This window comes from Sus scrofa, chromosome 11, assembly GCF_000003025.6.
Source record: "Sus scrofa isolate TJ Tabasco breed Duroc chromosome 11, Sscrofa11.1, whole genome shotgun sequence".
NCBI lineage: Eukaryota > Metazoa > Chordata > Mammalia > Artiodactyla > Suidae > Sus > Sus scrofa.
This window is the reverse complement of record NC_010453.5, coordinates 70,349,882-70,374,681: the sequence shown is the minus strand read 5'-3', so window position 1 is coordinate 70,374,681 and position 24,800 is coordinate 70,349,882. Positions and strand designations below refer to the sequence as shown.

The 24,800-nt window shown below is 38.6% G+C and overlaps 1 protein-coding gene across 3 annotated transcripts in view; it reads left to right on the top strand.

Moving 5' to 3' along the window:
• Positions 1 to 24,800, top strand: part of FGF14 (fibroblast growth factor 14) — a 610,568-nt gene that overhangs the window by 487,260 nt on the left and 98,508 nt on the right. For all 3 annotated transcript variants that reach the window (XM_021065381.1, XM_021065382.1, XM_001924895.6), the window contains exon 3: positions 2,258 to 2,361. In XM_021065381.1, the coding sequence (XP_020921040.1) occupies positions 2,258 to 2,361 (104 nt within the window). The remainder of the gene's footprint in view (positions 1 to 2,257; positions 2,362 to 24,800) is intronic.

Genomic DNA, 24,800 nt, shown 5'->3' with positions numbered 1-24,800 from the left:
ACAGCTAGTTTTAAAGTACAGCCAGGGTTGAAATTCACTATTAAATGGAGACTAGAGTTTTCCACAGAATAAACAAAGTAGCATGAACATCTTCATTATTCTTACTCCCTGAGGCTTTGTGACATTGTTCTATAATTATGTTAAATTAAAAAAAAGTGAAAAAATATAATGGTGTTTCAATTAACGTGGGTCTCTTTGGCTAAATTAGCATATGGATCAATCATGGTCAGCTCTGAATGGGGTTCTCCATTGCAGTGGTGATAGGGATTCACTTTCTGTTATTGTCCTGTAAGGTAATAACTCTTATTTTATAATTCAGGTCCCAAACAAAATCCTGGGGAAGGGGACAGTATTTTTTTAGTAGCATCATTTTAGACTATCTTCTATAAGTTTACTCTTTCCCACACTACACTGTTTTAGTGAATTCATAAGGCACTTATTTCCTAGAATTGTCCTGTCTGGCCTGTATCAAATATATGGCACCTGAAAATACCATTAGGAGTGCATAAAGGTTAGAATAACTAAGTTTGAATAAGTTATGTTAGAATGGTTTTCATGGACAGACATAAAATTATGGATTTCCCCCCAAAAAAATTCTGCCCATAGATCAAGGATTATCCTACGGGGCCCATCTTTTCAAAGTACAGGGGAGGTGGGACAGTTCAAGCAGTCTAGAAAAGAGTGCAAATGGCCAATGACTTTTCCCATGCAGCAGGCATACTGAGAGTTACCGTGACACCAATAGTTCAGGCTATCAATAACTCCATGCTGATGTTCAATATTAAGAAATAGAAATAAGCAAACATAAGCCTCATTCCTATGTAAGGATATCATAAGCCCCCAGAGTCCAACAGAAGGGAGTCCAATGTTAGTTTGCGTCATGAAAGCATATCCACCTGACTACATAAGCCCCTGAGTATTCGCGTTGGGATAATTATCTAGGGCCATGGCCTGACATTTTTCCTTTCATCATCTGGATAGCACAGACATCTTGAGGTCGTGTGATCAGTAACACGTAATAATTGGAAGAGAGGGTGTAATTTTCCCCTCCTCAATTCAGATAAAACATGTGCCTCAGAATGAAATAGAGCACAATTTATAAAGTCCATTTGAAATTATGCACTAGGTAGACCCATAGATGGAAGCCAAAATTGCCTGCATTTTTTTTTCAAATTATTTATCTCTTGTAGAATACCATCGAAAGCCTAACCTAAGACATTTTATTCATACGTTGACTTTGACATTTTAGTACTGCCATTCCTTTTTCTGACCTGGTCCTATGACTTAGAATTAGTCGTGAATTAAGAGCTTGAATGGGGACGGATAACTTCACTGCAGATAATGAACAGTTCTCTTATAAATGTATCTCTGATAAAACCTCCAAAATCATCCAGCAGTTACCACCAAGAATATGCTAAAACATCTGCTACACAGCCACATGTAACCCTGGCATGGAAATGCATTTTGAAAGATGTTAAGACTTTTATAAAAAAAAAAAATCAGCAATAATATTGCCGTCTGCTCTATATGAAATACACATAAAACTACTTTTTTGTCCATAAGAAACAAAATACAGAAACACGAGTTTTTATCTTTTAAGCAGGTACTGTTGAACACTTTTCCCTCTTTATTTTAGTTTTCCTTCATGGTTTTATGAAATATTAATATAAAGAAAATTATATCTCAAAAATTTGCCTGCTGGGCGGTTTGATTCATTCTTTCTAAATTTAGCACGTTGGCAGGTGCACTTCTTTTCTGGGCTCTGCCGGCATTTCCTGTTGGTTCTGCACAAGTAATTCAGTCTGGGAATTACCTTTTTAACATCTGGCCTGTCCAACCCTGCAGTGATGGAACGCATCTTCTGCCTAAAAGACCAGAAAAAACACACTCTACCTGGGCTTTTAAAATTCTCCTCTTGGAGACTCTTCACCGCTGATTTCGTCTCCTCTCAAATGGGGTGGGAGACTGTGATACGAGAATTGTGATTACAGGCCTGACTCTGCGTATCCCGCTGGTCCTTCCGAATGCCATGCCAGAGGGAGACGCCCACGGTCTACCCACTGCCACTCAAATGCTCCTTTTGCTCGTAACAGGAACTTCTTAATTATAAAGAGGAATAAAAGTTAATGAAGTGGAATGGCTCAGAAAGTTGTCACAAAGGTCATGTTTCTTCAATAGAAGAAATGAGAGAGAGGAAATTGATGGGATGCTTTGCTTCTTCCTGCTCGTTGGTGACAGACCGTGCTTCTCGTTACAGCTCTGTTCAACCTCATTCCAGTGGGGCTGCGTGTGGTTGCCATCCAGGGAGTGAAGACAGGGTTGTATATAGCCATGAATGGAGAAGGTTACCTCTACCCATCAGTAAGTGACACGCCCGAGATGTTGGCCATTCATTTGATGCCTGCAAAATAGCCCTAGCGGCGCCATAAAAGTGAGAAAGTTCTGTGTCTACTGATGCTTTAGTATCTGACCTTTACTGCATTGCTGTAGGCGCTGTTAATTTATTATTCATCAGAGTTTGATAATATCGGTCTATCAGGCAGAAGAGTAATATTACCTCTTAAAACTGTGCACTTGCATGTTTTTTCAACGGCCCAGTTCATAGACGATTGATCAATTTTATAAGAGTTGATGTTAATATAAACTTTTTTATTTCTATTGCAAAATATGCTTGTCTGAGAGAGTTTCTTGTAAAAATTATTTTATGAAAAGAAACAGAATGAATGGGAATTCTGAAAAAGACAATTTCAGGCGAGAGTAGTCCTTTTGAAAGTAAGAATCCAAATTGTGTTAAATGTTTTGCTGAGAGAATACTTCTAATATCAAAATGTATATTGCCTTTAAATCTTAAGCCAATGTCAGTTTTGGGTTAATGGACATCAGAAGTGGAGCACTTTCCCAGCTTCTTTGAGAATATTTACTGTTTGCAAATAATTCCCGTTCAGATGTGCTATATCCACCTGTTATTATAATGCAGTTAAAATTCACTGGTGCTCCAGGTCCAAGCAATAGAGACTAAGATGAATACACTTCTTTCCACTCTCCCTTGAGCAAAAATTGGTAGTCTTAGAGCCTCAAAGAAAATGCTCTTATTTGGGTTTGTGTGTCATCTTCGTATAACTTCTTTAGAACTCTGCTGTTGTTAAATAGCATCAAAAATCTACATGTAAAATACGTACATTTTGGGTACAAACACACACGCACACACGCACCTACAACTTAAGTAGAGAAGTATTCACTGGGACCTCCCATGAAATGTGACATATTGTCTTCAGCAAATCTGGGAAATCCTGTCAAAGAAAATGAAATGCCAGCCAGCCGTGGATTCCCTTCGTGGTGAGCTTATTCTGGAACCTTCATCAGTGTTCCCTGAAGGGTGTTCCTGCTCACAGACCTGAGCCACACATTATGCAAATTGTGTTCTCTTGCGCAAGATGAATATTCCGCATATTGGGAACAAGAGCGAGCTAGAATTCCCTATCTCGCCTTCAGGAAAAATTCGATTTCAATCAATCATTTTCCAGGGGTGCCTTATTTCAGATTAACGTCAATTTCATTGATTTGACATTTGTTCTGTTATTTTTGTTTCTTCCTTTTCTCCCCGGAGTCATCTCTGAGATGCCCACAGATGATGAGATGCAGTCACTGCTGTAGCCTCTAGTTCTGTTCCTACTGATGATTTTATCACGGGTTGTGCTCTAGCGTGCGCGTTGCTCTCAGGGAAAATGTAAATGTTTTATCTCTTGGCTTCTGAGGGAGATGTTTTCTGTTGTTTTGTGATGAGGTTGCATGCATGTGCCATTTTTGTAAAGGCAGGGAATTTCACCCTAAGCATGTGTCTTGGCTTAAAATACAGGTGCTGGTTGTGTTCAGCGCAGTCTAGGAGGAGCAGAAAGAGTAGGGAGGAAGGCACTCACTGCGGGGCCGGTCCTTAGCCCCTTAAGAATGACCTTCCCGCCCAGGAATGAGATGTGTGGGCAATGCCACCTGCCCCTGGATTGTCCCGGGAACAACGTCAGGTTTATCTTCTGACCCGTCGTTTTCTGCTCTCGCCTTCCAGATTCTCCAGGGCCTTGGCTTCTGGGCCTCCCTCTTGGTGCCTTGATTCTCTGACTTGCAGATTTAGCTCTCTCCTCTTCTCATTTGTTTGTTTGTTTGTTTGTTTTCTTTTCAGCCGCCCCACAGCATATGGAGTTCCCGGGTCAAGGATCAGATTGGAGCCCCAGTTGAAACCTACACCTCAGCTGTGGCAGCCCTGGATCCTTAACCCCCTCTGCCAGGCCAGGGATCAAACCGGCATCCCTGAGCCCCCCCAAATGCAGCCGATCCCATTGGGCCGTAGCAGGAGCTCTCTTTTCTCATTTTTGACTTTTTGCTCTGAACCCGGAACCGGGTAGGGGCACTCTGTTCATCCAGCCCTCCCCTAAGCGGTCCCCTGCCCGGGCCAGGCCCTCAGAATCCTCAGCATCTTGTAGGAAAAGGATTTAGATAAAAATTAAATTGCACTTTCCAGTTTTTACTGATATTCTCTACTCTGTTTATTTCAATATAATGAAATTTGAATTTCAGATATCTCAGTACAAAAGAATATTTTCCCCCCTTCATTCCTTTCTTCCATAATTAGTTCCTGAGAACCTACTAACATAATAACATAGCACAATACAATGTAACAATTACCATAATGTATAACAATAATAGGGTTAGTATTTATATAGTACACTCTGCCTAGCACCAGTCTAAGCACTTTGCAGTCTTAGCTCATTTAATCCTCCCATCCTATTAAGCAAATACTGTTAAAATGACAATACTGATATACAGAGGAGCTTAAGGATCTGTGCAGTCACCCAGGTAGTAAATAGAGAAAATAGGATTTGAGTATTTTCACTCTGACTCATTAGCTTACAGTTTTAACTGTTTCACTGTCCTGCTTTGGTGTGCCAGACATTTTTCATAATATGGTCTGGCACCTATTCTAACACGAAGTTACAAACACAAGATGATGTAATGAAGGTCTTTCGTGAATTGTTACCTAGCGAAGAAACTTACTTTCAATTATGAGGAAGAATGATTTGAAACAGTCTGTTTCTTTTGGAGATTCTTGAATAAAACCGAAAATTTTAGAAAATTATATTTATCAGGGAAAAATTTGATATATATGCTGTTTAATATTCTTAAAACTTACCATGTAACATTTGAGCTTAAGTTTTTAAAGCCTACGTGGTTAATCCGACTAAGAAGTTTTGAACTAAGGTTGAATAGCTTCTTTAAAAGGAAAACCCCACTCAAGCTAAGATTTAAAGAAAAAAGTTAATAAAGATCTAGGGCTGGGAAATGAAGGAATCTGTTTTAAGCTTATGCTCACTTTTATTTTCTTTCAAATATAGTAAATATTTAATAAAAAGGTAACATTTATTTCACAACTGAGTATTTGCATTTTAATGGATTTTATTTTAATCTCTTGTTATAAAGAAATTAAATTTAATTTTTTGTTATCAAGAACAATGAATAGATGATTGGTACATAAGTAGGTAGAGATAGGTAAATAGTGACATAGAAGGAACAAACACATACCACTATTCTGTCAGTTTTGAAATTTCAGAAAACTATAAAGTAAATATATATACATCCATAAAATACACTTGAATTTTGTTATATTTCCCCAAACATATGCTCATGTATAATTTTATGTAGACTTGTTTTAAAAAGCTCATTTCCAGGTAAAATATTTTTTCTTCCTATTTTTAACAACCCTATCAGATAATTTTTAAAACTATGTAGGTACTTAGGATTGAAAACATAGAAATACAGATGAAAGATATACAATGTCTGCAAATATATGTGCAGTGTAATTATTAATGTAAATGCTGATAATGGGAAAATTATTACTGCGATTATTTAACAAGTTTATTTATTAGAGAATTGTCAGGAAGCTTATGTCCACTTTTAAAAGATCAGTTTAAACTAGTGTCTGATATGAGGCCACTTTCATGAAGATCTATAGATTTACGATGTAGGCAGTAAAGTATTCAGATCATTCAGAGTGAGCTCTGCTACATGAAAATCGTGCTGGGGATTTACCTTCAGGTGTATATTCCTTTATTTGTATTTCAGGAAGCAACTCTCGTAATCCCTTGCCATCCAAATAAAGATATTTAATTTGTCAGATAATTCCACCTCAAGGGGATGAAGAAAGGTACTTTGCTGGAGATGTAAATAATCACATTTCTGATGCTGAAGGCACTTGTTCCCTGTGGAATCTTTTCCTCAATGTGACAACAGTCATTTCTTTTGTGGTCATAATGATTGTAATATGTTACTGGAAGATGCCTCTCAGGAGATTTGATGTCAGATACAAGCAGTTTGCTTGAAGGTAGAACTCGGGGCGGCAAGGTCGCAGAACAGAAACTGACAAGGAAATACTTTTTTTTAAAATGGGATACTTTTTTAAAAGGATGTTTAGAAAAAAAATGCATTTTGACCAACTAAAAACTATTTATAGTGCTTTGAGGCACAGTTAAATTTTGGTGTTTTTGTTTGTTTGTTTGCTTTTGTGTCTTTTTTTTTTCTTCCAAACAACCGGTGGTTTTGAAAGACTAAGAAAATCCTCCGTAGAATGGTAAAGTTTGAATGTAAATTCTGAACGCTGAAAAAAAACCCAAAAACTTGGAATGAAAGAAAAATATCATTCATAATTTGGGCAGAGATAAAGAACAGTTGAAGACCAGATGCATTTCTGTTATAAGAGAAGAAAGGGGAAAGAGGAGAAGGAAGGAAAAAAAGTCTGATGAGACAACAAAGCCCAGCATCTTGGATCTGAGGTTAAGACTTGTGTTATCATGTCCCAGGCTCTCTGGCCCTCCTTCTGCTCATCTGCTCAAAAAAAAAAAAAAAAAAAAAAAAAGATGTTTCCCAGATACTTTAAGATAATTTAGGGTTTAAAATTCTGGTTTCAATCTGGTTGATTTTTCTCAAGGGAGAGGTAAAAAAAATAAGGTGCATAAATCATGTAAAGATTCCTCTTTGCTCTTTTATCCCAGGCTGACGTTTATGAGAATATTCTTTTCCAAATGGGGCTTTGAGTGTTTCTGTTACCCAGGCGTGTGAGGAGAAGGAAGCCCTGGTGTTCTCCTGACATTGGTGTCTCATCTCAGTCTCTCAGCCAAGGGATATGTCCCTTTTCATGCAGATTTTTAAAATGAATCCAGAAAGCCCACTGTAAACATCAAAGCTCGTAAAAATCCCCTGGCAAGATAGGGAAAATCGACCTCTAGATATTTCAGTGCAGTATGTCTGGGGGAGACTCAGGAATCTACAGTTTCATAAGGGTCCAGACCTCCTTCTACCCTCCTCCTGGTGGGTGATTCTCCAGCTGGTAGCCCAGCACAGAAAGCTGTGTTTCAGTGGCTGTTGAGGAAGCTGCTGGTAGCTGTGGATCAAAATGGTCAGAGTGGAGCTGGTAGAGAATTGCTGGACAGAGCACCCAGGCACAGAAACCAACATGGAGTAAAATAAAATACTTGGTTTTCCTCACTGCATCTACCACTAAGTTGAACTTGACAGAAATCTGAAGCAGCTCTGTCCTCTTCTTCTACGAAAGCAGTGAACTTGGGCCCCAGGCCATCTGGGCACTGAAATCCCCGTACACTGACTTCCATTCACCCAACAATTGATGCACGTTGAGTGTGTGTGTGTGTGTGTGTGTGTGTGTGTGTGTGTGTGTAAGGGGGGGGGAGTGAAGTATTCTTAGTATTCTTATTGAAGTATTCTTTTTTTTTTCAAGGACGTCAAATCTTACCCACTCTGAGTTTTCTGATATTACGGTTATATCTTCCAGAAATATTTTCGTGAACATCTTCCACAAGGGTGGCTCCTCTGTGCCTCCTCTGTGCCAGCAGGCATCTCTTACTTACGTGTCTGTATTTGTGTTGCTATCTCTCCTCAACTTTCCGAGAACACTAGACAGGAAATTCTCAGAGCTCCCTGCCTCCTTCTGCCATCAAGGGTACTTCTTTCTGCCCACATCTGTCCACAGCTAGCAGAACAAGCGGGGACAATGTCATTTTTCAAACTCTTGACATTTGCTCCTCTATTCCTTGCTCGAGTTTGGGCATAGAGGTGCAGCTGCTCTGTTAGTTCACAAGGTGGTATCTAATTCCCTTCAAACTCTTTCTATTCTTCCCCGGAAGTTACTCATCCAAAGGCGTACGCAGTCACTCACCCATATTTCTACACCCGTGGAATACGATGTGAGTTCTTTGCTCATCCCTGACACTCATTCTGTCTCTGAATAACATCTCTGGACATCCATCTTCAGGAAACTATATATCTATAAACTATCACTATTTATCTCATTGCTGGTAGGGTGCCCTAGCCAAGGCTCCCAGTGTTTTCTTTTTTTCTTTAGGTACCAGCCAATGCCTGAGATTAATCCAGTAGTCTGAGCTACAGTTATTGTCACGGGTCATCAGTACCCACTGCAGGTGAGCCAAGGGCCTCAGTAGCATCTGATGGCTGCTTATCCTGGGGACCAGCCATTCGTTCTCTGATATGACCCCCTAGGAGAAGGGAAGCAGAACTATTACTGAGCTGGTTACATGGAGGTACCCCTTTCAGAATGGACGTTCTTCTATCTTTCATCCTTCATTCTTCATCCCTCTGAGTGGGTCAGTTTGTTTGTCTTAAAAGGTGTATTAAATTTGAGATGATTGTTAATGTCTTTGCTATTCTAACAATCTATGACTCTATATGCGTGTACAAACAATATCTAACACCTTTTGAGAATGTATATATGTATAACATATACGTGTGCATATATATGTATATATCGTTTGTATATAATCTGTGTTTTTCAGTGGAATTACACGTTGTGCTTAAAGTACACATACATTTATTCACATGGATATACTTCTGATCAGAATGTTTCCGTTTCTTTTTACGAAATGTTAAATAATGGTTTTTAAATTTACATCTATTCTACAGATTTACTTGCTATAATTAAGATATATTTCTTTTTTATTAAGTTTTCTTTTGGTCTCTTCCACATTATGACTCAGTTGGTTATATCATCTAGGCCAAAATGGCTATTATCCTTTCTTGGTATGTTGGATAAGATAAATTCTAGTAATAAGGACGCACGTACGGTACTTGGGTTGATTTTCCTCCAGTATTGGTATAATTCTCATGACCCTGAATACTGACGCGTAGAATACGACTGATTATGACAAAGGCAAGAATGCCATTATTCTACTTGAAAAAGACAATTTAGAAACAAATACAAACGGCAGACTACGTATAACTAATTTTAAGCAGTCTTTGGACAAAAGGAAAATATGAAACATCCTATTTTTCTGTTGTTAGGTTGATGGTAGGCTATAAAAATAAATTCATGTACTTGTTCATTCAACCAATATTATTGTACACCTTTCATTTACAGCTCTTGTGCTCTATGTGCTGGACTTAAGATGCAGAAAATGACAGATTTAAAAATAAATAAACAAAAGTCTCTGAAGTCCACTAGATACAAGGAAATCATTTGGAGGGCATTTGGCTAGATGAATTCTAAGAACCTTTTTTCCTGCCTTTTCTCAGAATTTGATTCCATGATTATGTCTGTACATTTCCTATCATTTCTTCAATAGTTATGGATATGTAGGAAGTCTTCAATCTTTAATTCTTGATTGCTTATTGTTAAAGCGGAATCAGTTTCGCCAGCAAATTTTATTAATCTATTCCTTGAGTGTCTTCTGTGTTCACGATATTTATTATGCATGCCATTTATCTTTTTTCTCCATGAAAAACATTAAGCATCAGCAAAGAAGATATGAGTCTGTTTATTTCTCAAGTTAGAATTGCAGAAAAGCACTTATTTACACATTTCCTTTCCTGAAAGGGCATGATAAACCCACAGAGGCAGAACTCAGAGATGCAGAATCTGATTCTAACATGGTCATATTTGCATTCATGAGGTGAGGGGTAATGCTGTCTTCACCTTAAAACAGAATCTCGGGGCAAAAAGGTAAGCCCTGATTTCTAGTAAATGTCGCGACCATTCAAACTCCAACAATTGAAAGCAAGAACATGAATAATAATAATTAGAGAAAGTACTTTCTTTGCAATTTTATTCTACTTTTCTCTTGGGTGAAAACTATAAAATACTAGAGATAGTGATAAAATGCAGGTTAGATCTAAATGGTTCAATCTTTAAAAATCTATGTTTGTAGAGGATGGATGGTAGGTGGTAGATGGTGAAAGGAATTTTTATGAGTAAGGACGTTCAAAGATTACCTGAAAAGTTGAGTCCTAAATCAATAGATAATGGTGGTGAATAAACAGCCTCTTCGCTTTCATCCGACACACCATGAAAAAAAAATTGGAAGAAAATCAATTATTTATATAAAGCATTTTTAAATTATATTTTATTTATATTACCATATGATGAATGACAAATCAGCTCTAACAATAAACCAGCAATTAATAGCTACTAAAATTGGGGGCAAGGTTGTGTTTCTTTAAAAATTGTTTGCCTATGTGAGAGGCCTTATGATTGAACTTGCGACACACCGTCTACCCAAGTGGAGTTGATGGATTTTAATTCTGAGAATATATTTTACTTTTAGAGAATTCTCCTTCCTATTTCTGGGAATGGAGTTGTATGTGAGCTCTGAGAAACATTGAACCGTGAGTTCATGGCGGGCTCTGAACAGAAACTGGATGTTTCCTCTCAGTTTCCTCAGTGCAGCCCATTTCTTAGTAATTTACATTCCATTTCTTACCACTTGGGAATTGACAAGAAAAGTAATTTATGAAATCATTCATAAAGGAGTTCCCTTTGTGGCACAGCGGAAACGAATCTGACTAGGAACCATGAGGTTGCAGGTTCGATCCCTGGCCTTACTCAGTGGGTTAAGGATCCAGCCTTGCCATGAGCTGTGGTGTGGTAGCAGACACAGCTTGGATCCCGCGTTGCTGTGGCTGTGGTGTAGGCTGGTGTCTACAGCTCGGATTCTACTGCTAGGCTGGGAACCTCTATATGAATAAAATAATTCATAAAAATATGACACTTTTGTTCGATTATAAGAACCATTATTTTTTTTAAAAAATGGCTGTTTTTCTTCCCCTTATTAACTAGAATGGTCAAAATTCTTCCTTTTAGGGTAATTTTCCTTGTTTCCTCTTCTTTATGCTGTTTGTTTCCACTGATTTTAGAGCTACAGTACAATTGAAAGAATAATGACCATTTATTTGACTTAAAATATTGACCGCATTTTCTTTCTAATTTTACTTGTCAATCAATATTGATCCAACGCATGCTAGAACCCAGAGAAACAATGTTAAAAAAAAAGCAGACATGAGCCCTGGCCCCGTGGAACTCAGAGCTTCTATATATGTAAGCTCCATGTGCAGTGTATTTTAACTTTGAATTATTTCTCCACGTGATGGAAGGGTGTGTTGTGCTCTGAGCTACTCAGGGTTTCACTGAATGTTGGTTATTTGTCTTAAGGAAGGCGATGTATTCAGTTTGGAATGCAAGTTCATGAACAGGTACAAAATGTACTTCTCAGTAAGGACACAGTCGATCTCTTGAGGGTTTTATTTTGAGTTAGATATTGGTTTAAAGAGCTGACAGCTATACAAAATGAAGAGAGATGAGTCATTTGTTAATAGGCGCATCCCAGCCCATGCGAAGGCTTCATAATTGGTTGTGATTTGCTGCCCTGGTAGAGGAACAGCCTGAATGGGACCAAGGTATCTTTGAGTGGCTTTGGAAATTGCTGCATCTCTGACAAGGTGGAGATATTTTATTGGGTTATTATTCCTGGGTCCAAGCCACTCTTTAGTGGCAATAATGATATGGACAAACAGGAAATGTTATTCTACTTCACTCTTACGCTGATACAAATGGTCCCTAAAGTTCCTAGTCTGGCAAACCCTGAGTACTGGTGTGTGTCCTGAGAGGAGAAGCTTTTACTGAAATTCGCTGTGAATGCCCTTTGCGAGGGCTTCCTGACAAAGGGTTAATCTTCAGCAACTCCCCAGGTATGTTAACTTCTCCAGTTAACTCATTGGTCTCCCTGCTTTGAACCCTCGGCAACGTTGTTTCCACCATCTAAACCTTAGAATGAATGCGTAAGAGGTCCTTGTCATGGCAAGTTATTTCCTATAGTGAGTGAAATTCTGTTAAGGTTCAAGTGTGTTGGTTTCCTGGGCTGTGCTTGAGAATGGCTTTGAAAGAAGCAATATTTTCTTGCTTGCAGATAGTAAAGAGTAAAATTATGGCATTAAGATACATTACTGTGAGAGTTGTGTATTTATTGTGGTGTGAGAACAACTGTTTTTATTGGAAGAGAAGCTAAATGGTCACCAGGTAAAGATGCAGATTCGTTTGCAAGGACCTCCTTTGTGATCTCTGCTTTTTACTCCTAGGATTTTTGCTTTGTGTTCAATGGTAAAATGATGGTAAAAATTGTATGACTTTGGAAGAAATAATGGCTGCATTATTAATTATTCATATACTGTCATTTAATTTTTTGTTTTCTATCCTATAACCATCAATTAATGTTATCAATAGAAGCAGTGGAAGGTTTTGTGTGAAGAACTTGCAATCTAAATAATTCTACCCGCCATTTAATGATAGCCAGGGTACCTAACTCCTACATGGGTTTTATTCCAATTTTAATTAGAATTCTGTATTTCTAACAATATTAATAACAGAAAAATCAACTTTTAAACTGTTCAAAAGTTCTATAGACAACTTTTTATCTAGAGACAAGGAAAGAGGCACTCCCTTAATGTTTATGGAGAATAAACTCTAATGTGAAATATATTAAAACAAGAGAGGCAATTATTAAGAAATTGTTCCGCAGGTGCCATAAATGGGTTAACTATTTTTCTAAGGCAGTTTGAGTCCTTAAAAGACTGTTTTATAGACTTAGCAAAGCCAAATGTGTACCCAGGAGAAATAGCAGTGAGCCTTTATTTAATTTAAAATTTCATTACATGAGAGGGTTTGCACATTGAAATGGGTAGACAGAAGAATTGCCTTGGGCAATTGCTCCCCTGAGTTTATCTTTAAAAAAATCAAATAACCTTGTAGCAATTTGAATACAGACAAAGTTTTATTAATTTTAATGCATCATTTATGCAATAACAATAACCAAAAAAAAAAAAAGAGGAAAAGAAATCATGTCAGTAATATGTGATTGCTTAAAAGCACAGGGTGTTCAGCCATGCTTTGGTTCTCTGAGCCATGAAAGCCAGTCCAGATTTTATTATTTTATTCTTGATGGTCGGTCTTTGGGACCAATTAGAAATTCCTCAGACTCATTAAGCCATTAACTACCAAGACCACAATATCATGTTATTTAAAACTTTAATGAATAATAACTTCATTAGACATTATGTTTCTGATATGACCAGGGGAAAATACAGAATGTGGTACCTTGTAGCACTTACTGTCAATTATCTAATATCCCAGTCATTTGTTTAACAAGAAACTTGCCCCAGGGTGTGCTGAAATACTGAGTAGCTGGCAGATTGCTGTGTACTAATTGATCCAAGAGTTGCATGTTCAAATTACCTTAATCATTCTGTTCAATTCTTCATTGTGTATTCTATTGATGTCAGGGTTCTACATAGAAGCATTTTATGCTTTAAATTTTTTTTTTACCCTGAAAAAAAGTAGTAGAATTACGTGATCGGTTACTTGAGGTGATTTTATATTTGAGGTAGTGATGGTGAGAGCAGCAAGATAAAGCTGTAGAAACATAATTCCCAAGGAGGAGACTTCGGAGCCCCAGAGTTTTAATGTATTAATGAACCAATCTTGTTAATTCCACTTCACAGTGAGTTTTTCAAGGATAACTCAATAACCTGAAGGGTTCACTCCATGATACCTGAGGGTGTTACCATAGGGAAAAAGTAGAATTATTGCAGTAGGGGCACTGTGGTGTGTGGTGTGTGTGTATTTGCATATGATTGTCTATAACCATAAACTCTTTTTCCACACCATGGAAAGGGCACACACATAGAAATTAGCATTCTGATATGTAAATGTAGGTGCTTTCTCTTAATTATCATGTAGGCATTTTTCTGAATACTCATTGTGAAGTACTATCAACATAAAGTCCACCTTTAGGGAGCGTGTACAGGATTTATAATGCACAACTCGGTTACTTTTAATTCTTCATGGGAAAATGTGTTATATAATTCATTACTTTTAATTCTTCATGGGAAAATGTGTTATATAATTCATTTCTCAGGTGGACAACAGAGGGGGAATGGGTAGGTGGACATGTATAAAGAGAGGAGAAAATTTCCAGCTCAGAAGACTGAATGAAGGCTGGCAATGCCCACCAGCAGTAATTGAAGCCTTCAGGCTCTCAGGGTAACCTTGAGACTTCTGAATGACTTTTTGAAATGCTTTCCAAGAAATAGGTGGAACACTCAATCATGTTTTCTTTCATCTTCAGATATTGGGATTGTGTTCTGGCAGAATGATGGTAACTAATTACACAAGGTCAGCAGACATCGCCATGCCTGTGGTAGACACATTGCAAACAAGTCAGACTTCCCCAGCTGTGCAGTTGGCCCGGTGGGCACAGGGCCAGCCATGGCATTCTCCTTCTGACACAGAGAGATTCCAGTGAGCTTCCAGTGTGGAGACCCTGGCTTGGCTTATCTTGTCCCAGGATCTCTCTTCCAAATTTTAAAAAGACTGAAATTATGATATCTGCAAAGGGCATTTCTATATACATACTTATTGTATATAGAACTCAAACAGAGATCACAGTTAAATCCATGATTCTTCAGAATAATGCTCACACAGTATCAATACTTATAAGAGATCTGCAGGAATGGTTTTCTAAGTTTCATAAAGTCTACTGAGTTTTAAAGAGAATGAAACACCTTTCTCAGGTAGTTTTCCAATTATTAAAGCAACAAGCTCATAGGAAAGAAAATCTGGAGCTTTATAAAAAAAAAAAACCTTTTTTTTTCTTTTCTTTCTTTTTTTTTTTTTTTTTTTAAGATTTACAGCTCAGTTCACTTCATTGGTAGACCTCAGGGTTTCTTTATCTCATGTCTACAATTGTTATTACTGTCTTTCTCTTAATGTCAAATTGCTTTCATTCTGTCACTGAAATGACCTAGAAACAATCCTGTGAAAGTATATCCTGTAAAATGGCATTTCCTTGTCATCATGCTATGTCTTAAAACAAGATAAAATGTCAATCTAGTATAAGTAAGTGCATAATAAAAATAAACAGTTTATGCCTGATTCTAAGGGGAACTTGTTCCTGCTTCATAAATGTGTTTACTTGAACACTGAATTTATTCATTCTGAAGGTTTTATGGTTTCTAAACACAGAGTATAGCTTCAGTTTGATTGGTATTTAGTAAAACTTTTATTTGAACTTGCAGTAACATGTACCTTAAGGGCTCTTTTAACACCTTTTTGGAAAGGACAGACTGGAAAGGTACATGTATTTTTATCACATTAATAAGTTTTAAAATATAATTTATTTAATTATGATGCATTTCTGGGTCTCCAAACAGTGATCTTCAGTTAAAAAGTTAATCATATTTCTACTCATATTTGTATGAGAGAAATAACAACACTGCAAGGAGAACACTAGCATTCAAGGTGCTGATACGTTATATATATTAGGAGAAAAATATTTCATCCATATTTAGCTGTGAGGTTGGTTTCAGTCTGTTTTCCATTGAACATGTATAATTCTGTAATAACGAAGAAGTATATAATTATTGGAGTTCCCCATTATGGAATTATACACTGACCTACCAGGTTAAGGACCCCACATAGTGTCCTTGAGGAGGCAGGTTCCATCCCTGGCCTAGCTCAGTAAGTTAAAGATCCAGCGTTACCACAAGCTGCAGTGTAGGTCGCAGATGCAGCTCCATCTGACTCTGCTGTGGCTGTGGCATTGCTGTGGCTGTGGCATAAGCCTCAGCTGTAGCTCCAATTTCACTGTTAGCTTGGGAACTTCCATTTGCCTCAGGTACACACACCCCACCAAAAAAAAAAAAAAAAAAGAAAGTATATAATTATTTTATCCTATTTAATGTATGTGTAACAATCGGGGATTTCTGGATATCCAGATTGCCGAGGTGAATGAAAAGCTAATGTTTTCTTTGTCAAAAATGCTGAAAAAAATTAAAGGGAAGGACGTAGCAGCTCTACTCCCTTCAAGTTGGAAGAGTTTGTATTGCCCCAATCATAACATTTCAGTCTATTTCCATTTTCCTTCCTCCTAAGACCCTTGATGAGATTGCTTGTTGTGCAGTTAGTCTTTGTGCAAATTTCTACTTCTATATTCTTCACTAGTGATTGTCCAGATCCTGATAAGTTTTTTGGTTTTTGTTTTTTGTTTGGTTTTTTTTTTTTTTTTGTCCTTTTGCCATTTCTTGGGCCGCTCCTGTGGCATATGGAAGTTCCCAGGCTAGGGGTCTAATCGGAGCTATAGCCGCTGGCCTACACCAGAGCCATAGCAACGGGGGATCCGAGCCACGTCTGCAACCTACACCATAGTTCACGGCAACGCCGGATCCTTGACCCACTGAGCAAGGGCAGGGATCAAATCCGCAACCTCATGGTTCCTAGTCAGATTCGTTAACCACTGAGCCACAACGGGAACTCCAGATCCTGATAAGTTTTTTAAACAATCATAATATTCACAGGAGAAATAAAGACACTACTTCTGATTATGTTTAAATTGTTCTTCTTGGACCATGTAATTTATTTTTAATGTCCTTTCTAAAAAATACTTTGCTTTTGTCCTGGGTATCAGGTTTGCACTATTAATGAATTGTGTACACTTGGCAAATAAATTAGACACAACTCCTGTTAGATCAAGCTGCTGTCCACAGGATTTCAAGAGAGCAGCCCAGAGCACTATAGGGAAATGCTGGAAAGACACTCCCGGTTGCAAGCTGACCAGCTTGTTTGCAGGTTGACCAGACATTCCCGCCTCTCTGAGCTCTTTTATAATTATACACTGACCTCTGCCACCAGCATCGCCCCCATGCGAGACCATCAGGACTCTTTGCCCTGGAATTCAAAGCTTTCTGCCACCCTAAACTTGGAAGCCTTCCTGATGCATGACCCCTGCACCCACCACCTCCTCAAACAAGGAGAAATCTTTTTCTTCTTTAAACACCCATTTATGTTACTTGTACCTCACTAACGGCTCTGATGCCATTTTTCTTTGCTTTGAGACAGTTGTTTCGAAGCCTCCAATTTTGTCCAGTTACCTTTAAAAGGTCACTTTCTTTTTCATCCTTGATTTCTCTTCTGTCTCTCTCAGCATGCCTGCGCCGTCGTTTCGCTCTTTCCCTGCCTCTGTATCATGGCCCTCACCACTCCCTCCCAATCATGATTCGTTTCTGCCACTGGATGTTTTCAATCGTTCACCTGTACATGTGTCTTTGTAAATGGCCATTTTAGAGTCTGTTCTTTTCCATGCCAGCAGCAGCTTCCCCTATCCAGCTGTTCCAGTCAGAGGAATTGTTCCCCAAGTTTTCCTATCAGATTAGAGCTGTTTTATTTGTTGTTTTATAAGTCACATGCACATAAAGACTTATTAAGCAAAACACTTAAGATCTTCTATTAGTAATACTTTCAACATGCTCAGTTTATGAAAGCCGTTATGATGATTATTGAAAAGCTCAACATATCTAAATGTCCATTGACTTTAAATTTTTTTGGCCACCCCTGGGGCATACGGAAGTTCCTGGGCCAGGGATTGAACTTGCACCATAGCAGTGACCCTAGCCAGAGCAATGACAACACCAGATCCTTAACCCACTACACCACCAGGGAGAACCCGACTACATTTTTAAAGAAATTTTGGTTTCACCAAGTAAGATTGTATTAGCGACAAGTTCGATAGCAATTGTTCTTATCCCAGACATTTAAAAATATCACTAAACCCTAAAATATCATATTTATTACTGCATAAGGAATTTCCTTGTAATTTTCCCCTATCTTCTGCTTTGCTGCATTACATGAAGTTTGCAAAGTACTAGCAGACATCTGGTGATAAGGACTTCAGAAGACCAGTTCTGAAGACAAGGCTGAGAGTTCATATTTTAGGTAGATCATACAGATCTTCCATCATCCTGCTAAATGCTAGAGAGAATCAACCCAACAAAGATTTGTTTTTTCTTGATTTAAGTCCATTCCTGTAAATGTCTACAGTGTCAGAGGAGGTGGGAATGTTGGCACCTGCAGTACCGTCTTCCAGATTGCCAGCATCATACCTCTGCTCAGAGTTAATTGTGTTGGATTTGCTAAGGTACGTTCAAGTACACCGATGTACCTCCCTGGAAGTATTTCCCAAGCAAATAGCCTCACATGATTTAGGGAACGTTTATTCTTCCTGAAACAAGTCAGCGAGGATGTGCATTGAGAATTATGTAATGGTTAAATGCTATCACTCAGTGTTTGGGAATTGTAACAGGGAAGAAGCCTAGCTGTGATACCTACGCTAAGCGCAGAGTACCATGTGTTATAAAATGGATAGTTCTGTTCTGCCACAGCGCAAAGAATAAAAAGCAAAGGTAACTCAGACACACAGCAAGAGATAAGAACTGACACATGTTGAATAAAAGGCTTAGAACATGTAAATATGTGGTTATAATGACAAATGAGCTTTCGTTATATGTCCTTTATTCAACAGGACTCCAAAGCAAAACTGTTTCTATGGAAAGGGACGTTTTCATGCATGGTCTTCAAGCTAGTTTCAAGGAATGATGTCCTTTAGTGAGGATGAGAGTGGACACAATATTTTGAGACAGTGAGGATGTGTGGGTGACATAAATGTCACAAATCACCAATTACAGTAGTCTTGCTATGTATCTGTTTTTCCTAGTTTTAATAAATGGTCTTCAGTTGGCAGCAGTTAAGTGGTCTTCTTTCTATGACTTATTTGTCATGGTTTTAAGAATGCTGTGTTTTAATGGCTTCAGTTTGCATCCTGGAGTTTGTGGTGGTAGACTTAGAAGACACACAAAATGATTGTCATGGTTGAAAGAGCTTAGACCTTTAAAATTCACCATCTCTGTATATCCACGTAATTTCTATTATGTTCCTGTCTTGTCTATGGCAGACCGTTGCAATAGGACACTATAGGTTAGTTTAAAATTCTTGTATTAGGGTCCTTTCTTATAACAATTCAGAAAGTATAGGTATAGGTAACTGACATTTATTTTTATGTTCTGTGTTCTTATTCTAAGTCCCGTGGAGTTTGAGAGAGCCCTTTTTCACATGAAGTTTACTCTCTCTCAATATCCTCCTCTTCCCCCACACCCGAAAAGCCACTTGTCATTTCCTGTACCATGACAACATATATATTGGGACAAAAGTCACCTCCACTGAGCCTCCTGAAGCCCATTCATTCAATCATTATATCTTCCCTACTCACTTACGTCTAGATAAGTAATCCTTTTGTTCCTTATTATATTTCATTGTAAGGATTTGTGGACAGTGCCATCTGCTCCTACAACTAGAGTTGAACTATTTAAGTACATATCATTCAGCTGTGTGGGTAGCAGCAGATTCTACATGACTTAAACAAAGTCCCCCGCACAGGTGGTGACGAACACGTGAGCATGTGCCCAGAATGAGCATTGGTCGGGGATGTTGATCTACTTTCCTTCTATCAGATTCAGCTCATGACATAAATATCTACACAGTGACTACAATCCACTGGACAACATACGTAGCAAGAAGAATCTGTAATATACATTGGCCTCCGAATGCAAGCCTCCTGGTACACAATGAGGAGGACGGAAGAGTGACTGGTGTTAATGCTGGAGGAAAAACTGGTCCTGTTGAATATATTGAAATGGTATGTTAACCTCCCAAGGTGTTATAGCCCTGATGGGTGTTCAAGAGGAAATTGAGTTAAATTTGCTTTCTGCCTTGCCTGCTAATTTCAGACCCAGCTCATGCTTAGTTCCAGATTCCACTCTGTTGTACATCCAGTGTATCACAGGGGCATAATACCTATTGGCTGTTGAAAGCCTCGGTTCTGCATCTGTCTCCATGTGGGAAGACCACCTGTCTCAGTTTGCCCCAGGCAGTTCGGGTTCACGCAAGTTATTCCGGTATCAACATTAATACTGCTCTCTTTTAGTCTTTGAGGTATGTGAGTTTACAGGATACAATTCATGGTCACTTTAAGTGTGATTGTATTTGAAATTGCTTTTGTAATTTGAGTCTTGGCATGCATGAGGTGCTAGAAGTGAACAAAGCTTCAGTCAGAAGAATCACTTCAGCTAAGACTTGCCGGACGATGCTCATTGCTCTTCGAGCCACACTGGTCAAGACCTGCCTACTTGACCACTTTCTCTCCTCCCATGGTCTCCTCCTTCCACGAGGGAAAGGTGAGCACTATTGCCTTTCTCGTGCGTAATGCTGAAAGAATGCTCGTGTACAGCCCTTGTCCTTCCATGGAGCACTTTAACCGTCTCCTGTGTGGTCATCCAGGAGCATTGACTCTTTGGCCTCCTGAAGATGTGCTGACGTTTATTCATCCATCCTGTCTTCTGAGTCTGGATTGGGCTTAATCGAATTTATCGGTATCCCTGCCCGGTGGGGTTCTGTGTCCAGCAGCAACTTTATTGCTCCATTTCTTACCATTTGTAAAACTCATATTTCACAGGTAATAACATTGACAAGTAAAGCTTAACCTTATAAAAAAGAATGGCTTATGTGCTAGCAAGAAGGGAGGGAAGTACCGAATATACTCTCAAGATGACAAGAGTATGCAGAAAGGAGAGGAGACCCAAAGGCGAAAGGAGGGTGGCCAGAAGAGCCACCCCTGCCTGGGCAGGAGGAATTCGGCGCCCGGCAGGGCTTAACTGCTTTTTTCCAATCACTTTGTATCCAAGGTTCCCCAGAAAAGGTGGAATGTAATCCTAAGACTATACCCAAAGAGCAATCAACTCTGTTGCTAAGTTACCATAAACAGATCATAATGTTAACAAAGAAAACTTGGAATATGAAAAAATGGTTGTGCATTTAACTGTATGCACACTTGGTAAAGAGGTAGTTTGCACCAGTGACTATAGTGCGTATGCTTTTCACACACACACACAAAATATATTCCTGGAATCTGCTATAGAAAAAGGTGGGAGGTTCAGAGGAGACCTGGAGGAAGCAAACATTCTATGTTTGTGACTCACAGGCACTCAGGTGATCAGAATATCTGCTGGTCCAACATAGAGTCTGACATTTAATTTAGAGAGAGAAGTAGCAAAAATGATTGTGTGAGCTACACAAAAAGGGGTCGTGGGAACACGGCCACCTTGCAGCCGCAGTTGGGTGATCATTGATTTCCTAGCGGCTCATTCTAGGAACACCTTTCCCCTTCCCAGCGCTCAGTAAATGCTGGCCTCTGCCTTCTTTCTCTGGACACTTGTCTTGCTACTAATCTTGAGTGTCATGATTTCATGGGAAGAGGCTCAATTTGTTTAAGTTTGACATGATAGGATTTTGCACTGTGTATGCTTAAAAGTAAATAGTATGTGTGCTTAATAATGAATTATTTTGTAAAAAAACCTGTGAGCTAAAATCTAACTTAAAATGGTCTAACTCAGAATTCCTTTAACTTGGAAAGCAGTGCTAGATGATGGAAGAAAACATATGGTGTGTACATATATCGAACGTGTGTCCTCATGGATACAAGTCGGGTTCCTTACCCGCTTAGCCACAACGGGAACTCACATCTATAGTTTTGATTTCTTGAAACTAGTCTGAGACTCCATGGGATTATCTTACTCAGTTCAGTCAGGGGCCCTTTGGGTATTTTCTGGTAAACCACTATCCCCATAGACCACACCCACAGTGTATTCTTAGTGGATAACATAACGCACAGGGACAAGATAATAAAATAAGCAATGTTAATGTCCTTTTCCTTATCATCAGTCTTTTTTTGTGTAATGCCACACAAAATAGTCTTGGGGAGTTCCTGTCATGGCTCAGTGGAAATGAATCTGACCAGCATCCATGAGGACACCTGGCCTCGCTCAGTGGGTTAAGGATCCGGCGTGGCCATGAGCTGTGGTGTAAGTCACAGACGTGGCTCAGATCTGATGTTGCTGTGGCTGTGATGTAGGCCTGTGGCTACAGCTCCGATTTGACCCCTAGCCTGGGAACCTCCAGATGCCTCAGGTGCGGCCCTAAAAAAAAAAAAGAATGGTTTTGAAATCAAAGACTAACTTTCTGATGGCAAAGATAACAAATACCAGTGGGATGCAGTGTCTCTACATATTACTCAGACTTTCTGATCTCCTAGTGTCTGTGCTGAAAAATATAATTAATCTATGATTTTTACCCAGTAGGACTTTTCTGATTGAGGCCCATACTTGAAATTGTGAACAGCCCCACACAGGAAATTGTAGGCACCTTATTACATGGAAATCCAGATGATAATTGCCCTGTTAATAAAATATTTGTATATGGAGTTCCCATCATGGCTCAGTGGAATAAGAACTGACATAGTGTTGGTGAGGATGTAAGGTCTGTCCCTGGCCTCGATAAGTCAGTTCAGGATCTGGCGTTGCTGCAAGCTGTGGTGCAGGCTGCAGATGTGGCTCAGATCCCACATTGCTGTGGCTGTGGTGTAGACTGGCAGCAGCAGCTCTGATTCAGCCCCAAGCCTGGGAACTTCCATATCCCGCAGATGTGGCTCTAAAATATACAGACACACACACACACACACACACACACACGGGAACTCACATCTGTGTATCTGTCTCTTATCTAGAGGTAAAAAAATTTAAAACTATTGAACTATGGTTAGAATGGTTATTAAAGCAGAAAAGCACATATTCTTGATTGTCTTTGGATATAGATAGGCTTGAAAAGTTAAGGTTACGACAAGAGAAATGTATAAGGCATTTAGAGAAAAATGCTGTGCGATTACCTGTGTGTTTTTAAGCAAATATTTATCTGATCATTACATGCATGTAAAACACTGCATTTGCTACTTTGCATGAAAGACATAAGTACAGACAGCAAAATATTTGACTTAAATCCATGACTTCTGTCAGTGCTGTTTCAATAATACCCATCTGTACATCTTTTAAGTATCAATTTATAAATGTACACTTATACATGTGTATCTGTATTCACCTAATGGAGTCAGTCAACTTACTAGAAAGTATATCATTATATTAGTAGGTTAAGAGAGTTATTATACTTCACTGAAAAGATGTTCATGAATATTTTTAAATTGTGAGGGAAATTAAATAATTGACACTTAAGATGCCTATTTAAAGTAATTGAGAAATAAGAAAAAGCTGCCTTCAAGCAGTGAAATAAGAGACAAGAAATTATGAATTGCTTATCCATGAAGTATTTTAAAATTTCTACATTATATCTACAGACACACACGCACACACACGCACACACACACACAATGACTGCAGTAATTTTTGTGGAATTGAACAGAATAAACTAAAGGAACTGCCCATCATTCCACAATTTAAAACAAATTTAGAATCTTTTTCAGGTAGATGTGGAAAGTCTTTCTTCTATAAGTAAAACCAGATTCAGAATATCAACAGGAATCCACTTTACCTTGGAGTTAACTGAACTGGTATTTACATTTTAGGACAATTATTTCTCATTTGCCAAGAACAGACTGAGACTTGGTTTTCCTTAAGTAATATCTTCACGGGGACCGAGTCACGGGTATTTGTAAAACTACCAGGGTTAAGGGGACACAACGTATCAGCCGTTATTCCTGGGTAGAGCTGATTTTGTCTGCTCCCAGCTCTGTGGAGGAGGGTAGATTTGTGTCTTATTTATTTTGACAGAAACATCCAGAGTGAACAGTCTGTTACGTTTTCCACCTTCCAGCAAACATTAAATTTGTTTCATTTTGCGTCTATACACATGGAGTGATATTCTAAATCATGCCTCATTTACCCACGGCTCTCATTACTATTCCATGACTTATAATTCACTTTAAACAATGCATGGGAACAACTGAGAAAACACAATAGACAAAACCTAGCCGAGGCTTTATATTCAAATTGTCTTTTGAGTCTATCCTGAACTCATCTATCAGTTTGCCGAGGCCTTTATTAAGCTGGAAGTGCGGAGAGTTGAATTTTACTTTAATTTTGCCTTTTTTGTGTGTGAGTAATAATTGTCTTTCTGTTTATTTCCAAGTATCCTCTTCATATATTGAATTTTTAATTTCTTCAAAGTCAGAAACCAAGGCTCTTCTCTGCATCGCATTTGTACTATATAGGCTACAAATTCAATTTCACATGGTATTTCATGGGCCGTTATTGCTAGAAGGAACCAGAGGGGACCTAACTCTCCATTCAATGTAAAGTTGATAAAAAGCCTTTCTAATAGCCAATTAAAATTGTAGATTTCATCAGCTGCTGCGCAGGGCAGAGCAACAGAGAAGTGTTCATTTTTAAGTTTCTGTTTATTAACAGATATACACTATTACTGTTATTCTATCTTTCATGTTCCTATAAAGCAGTGGATTTCAGCCTTGGCTGCCCCTGGGACTCCTTTTAAAATATATTAAAGTCTGGCTGCAGCAGCTGAGGATATGAGACAATTGGTCTGGAAAGGGGTATGGGCATTTGAGTTAATCCTTTTGAAAGTTCTCTAAATAAATGTTCATAGCTATTTCTCGGTTTTCATCTACGCGTAGCTCTAACAGTAGACAAGCTCAAAAGCAGACAAACAAAATTTTTTTTGAGAACAATTGGAAAATATAAATTCTTGCCCCACTGATCACCCACATCCCTGG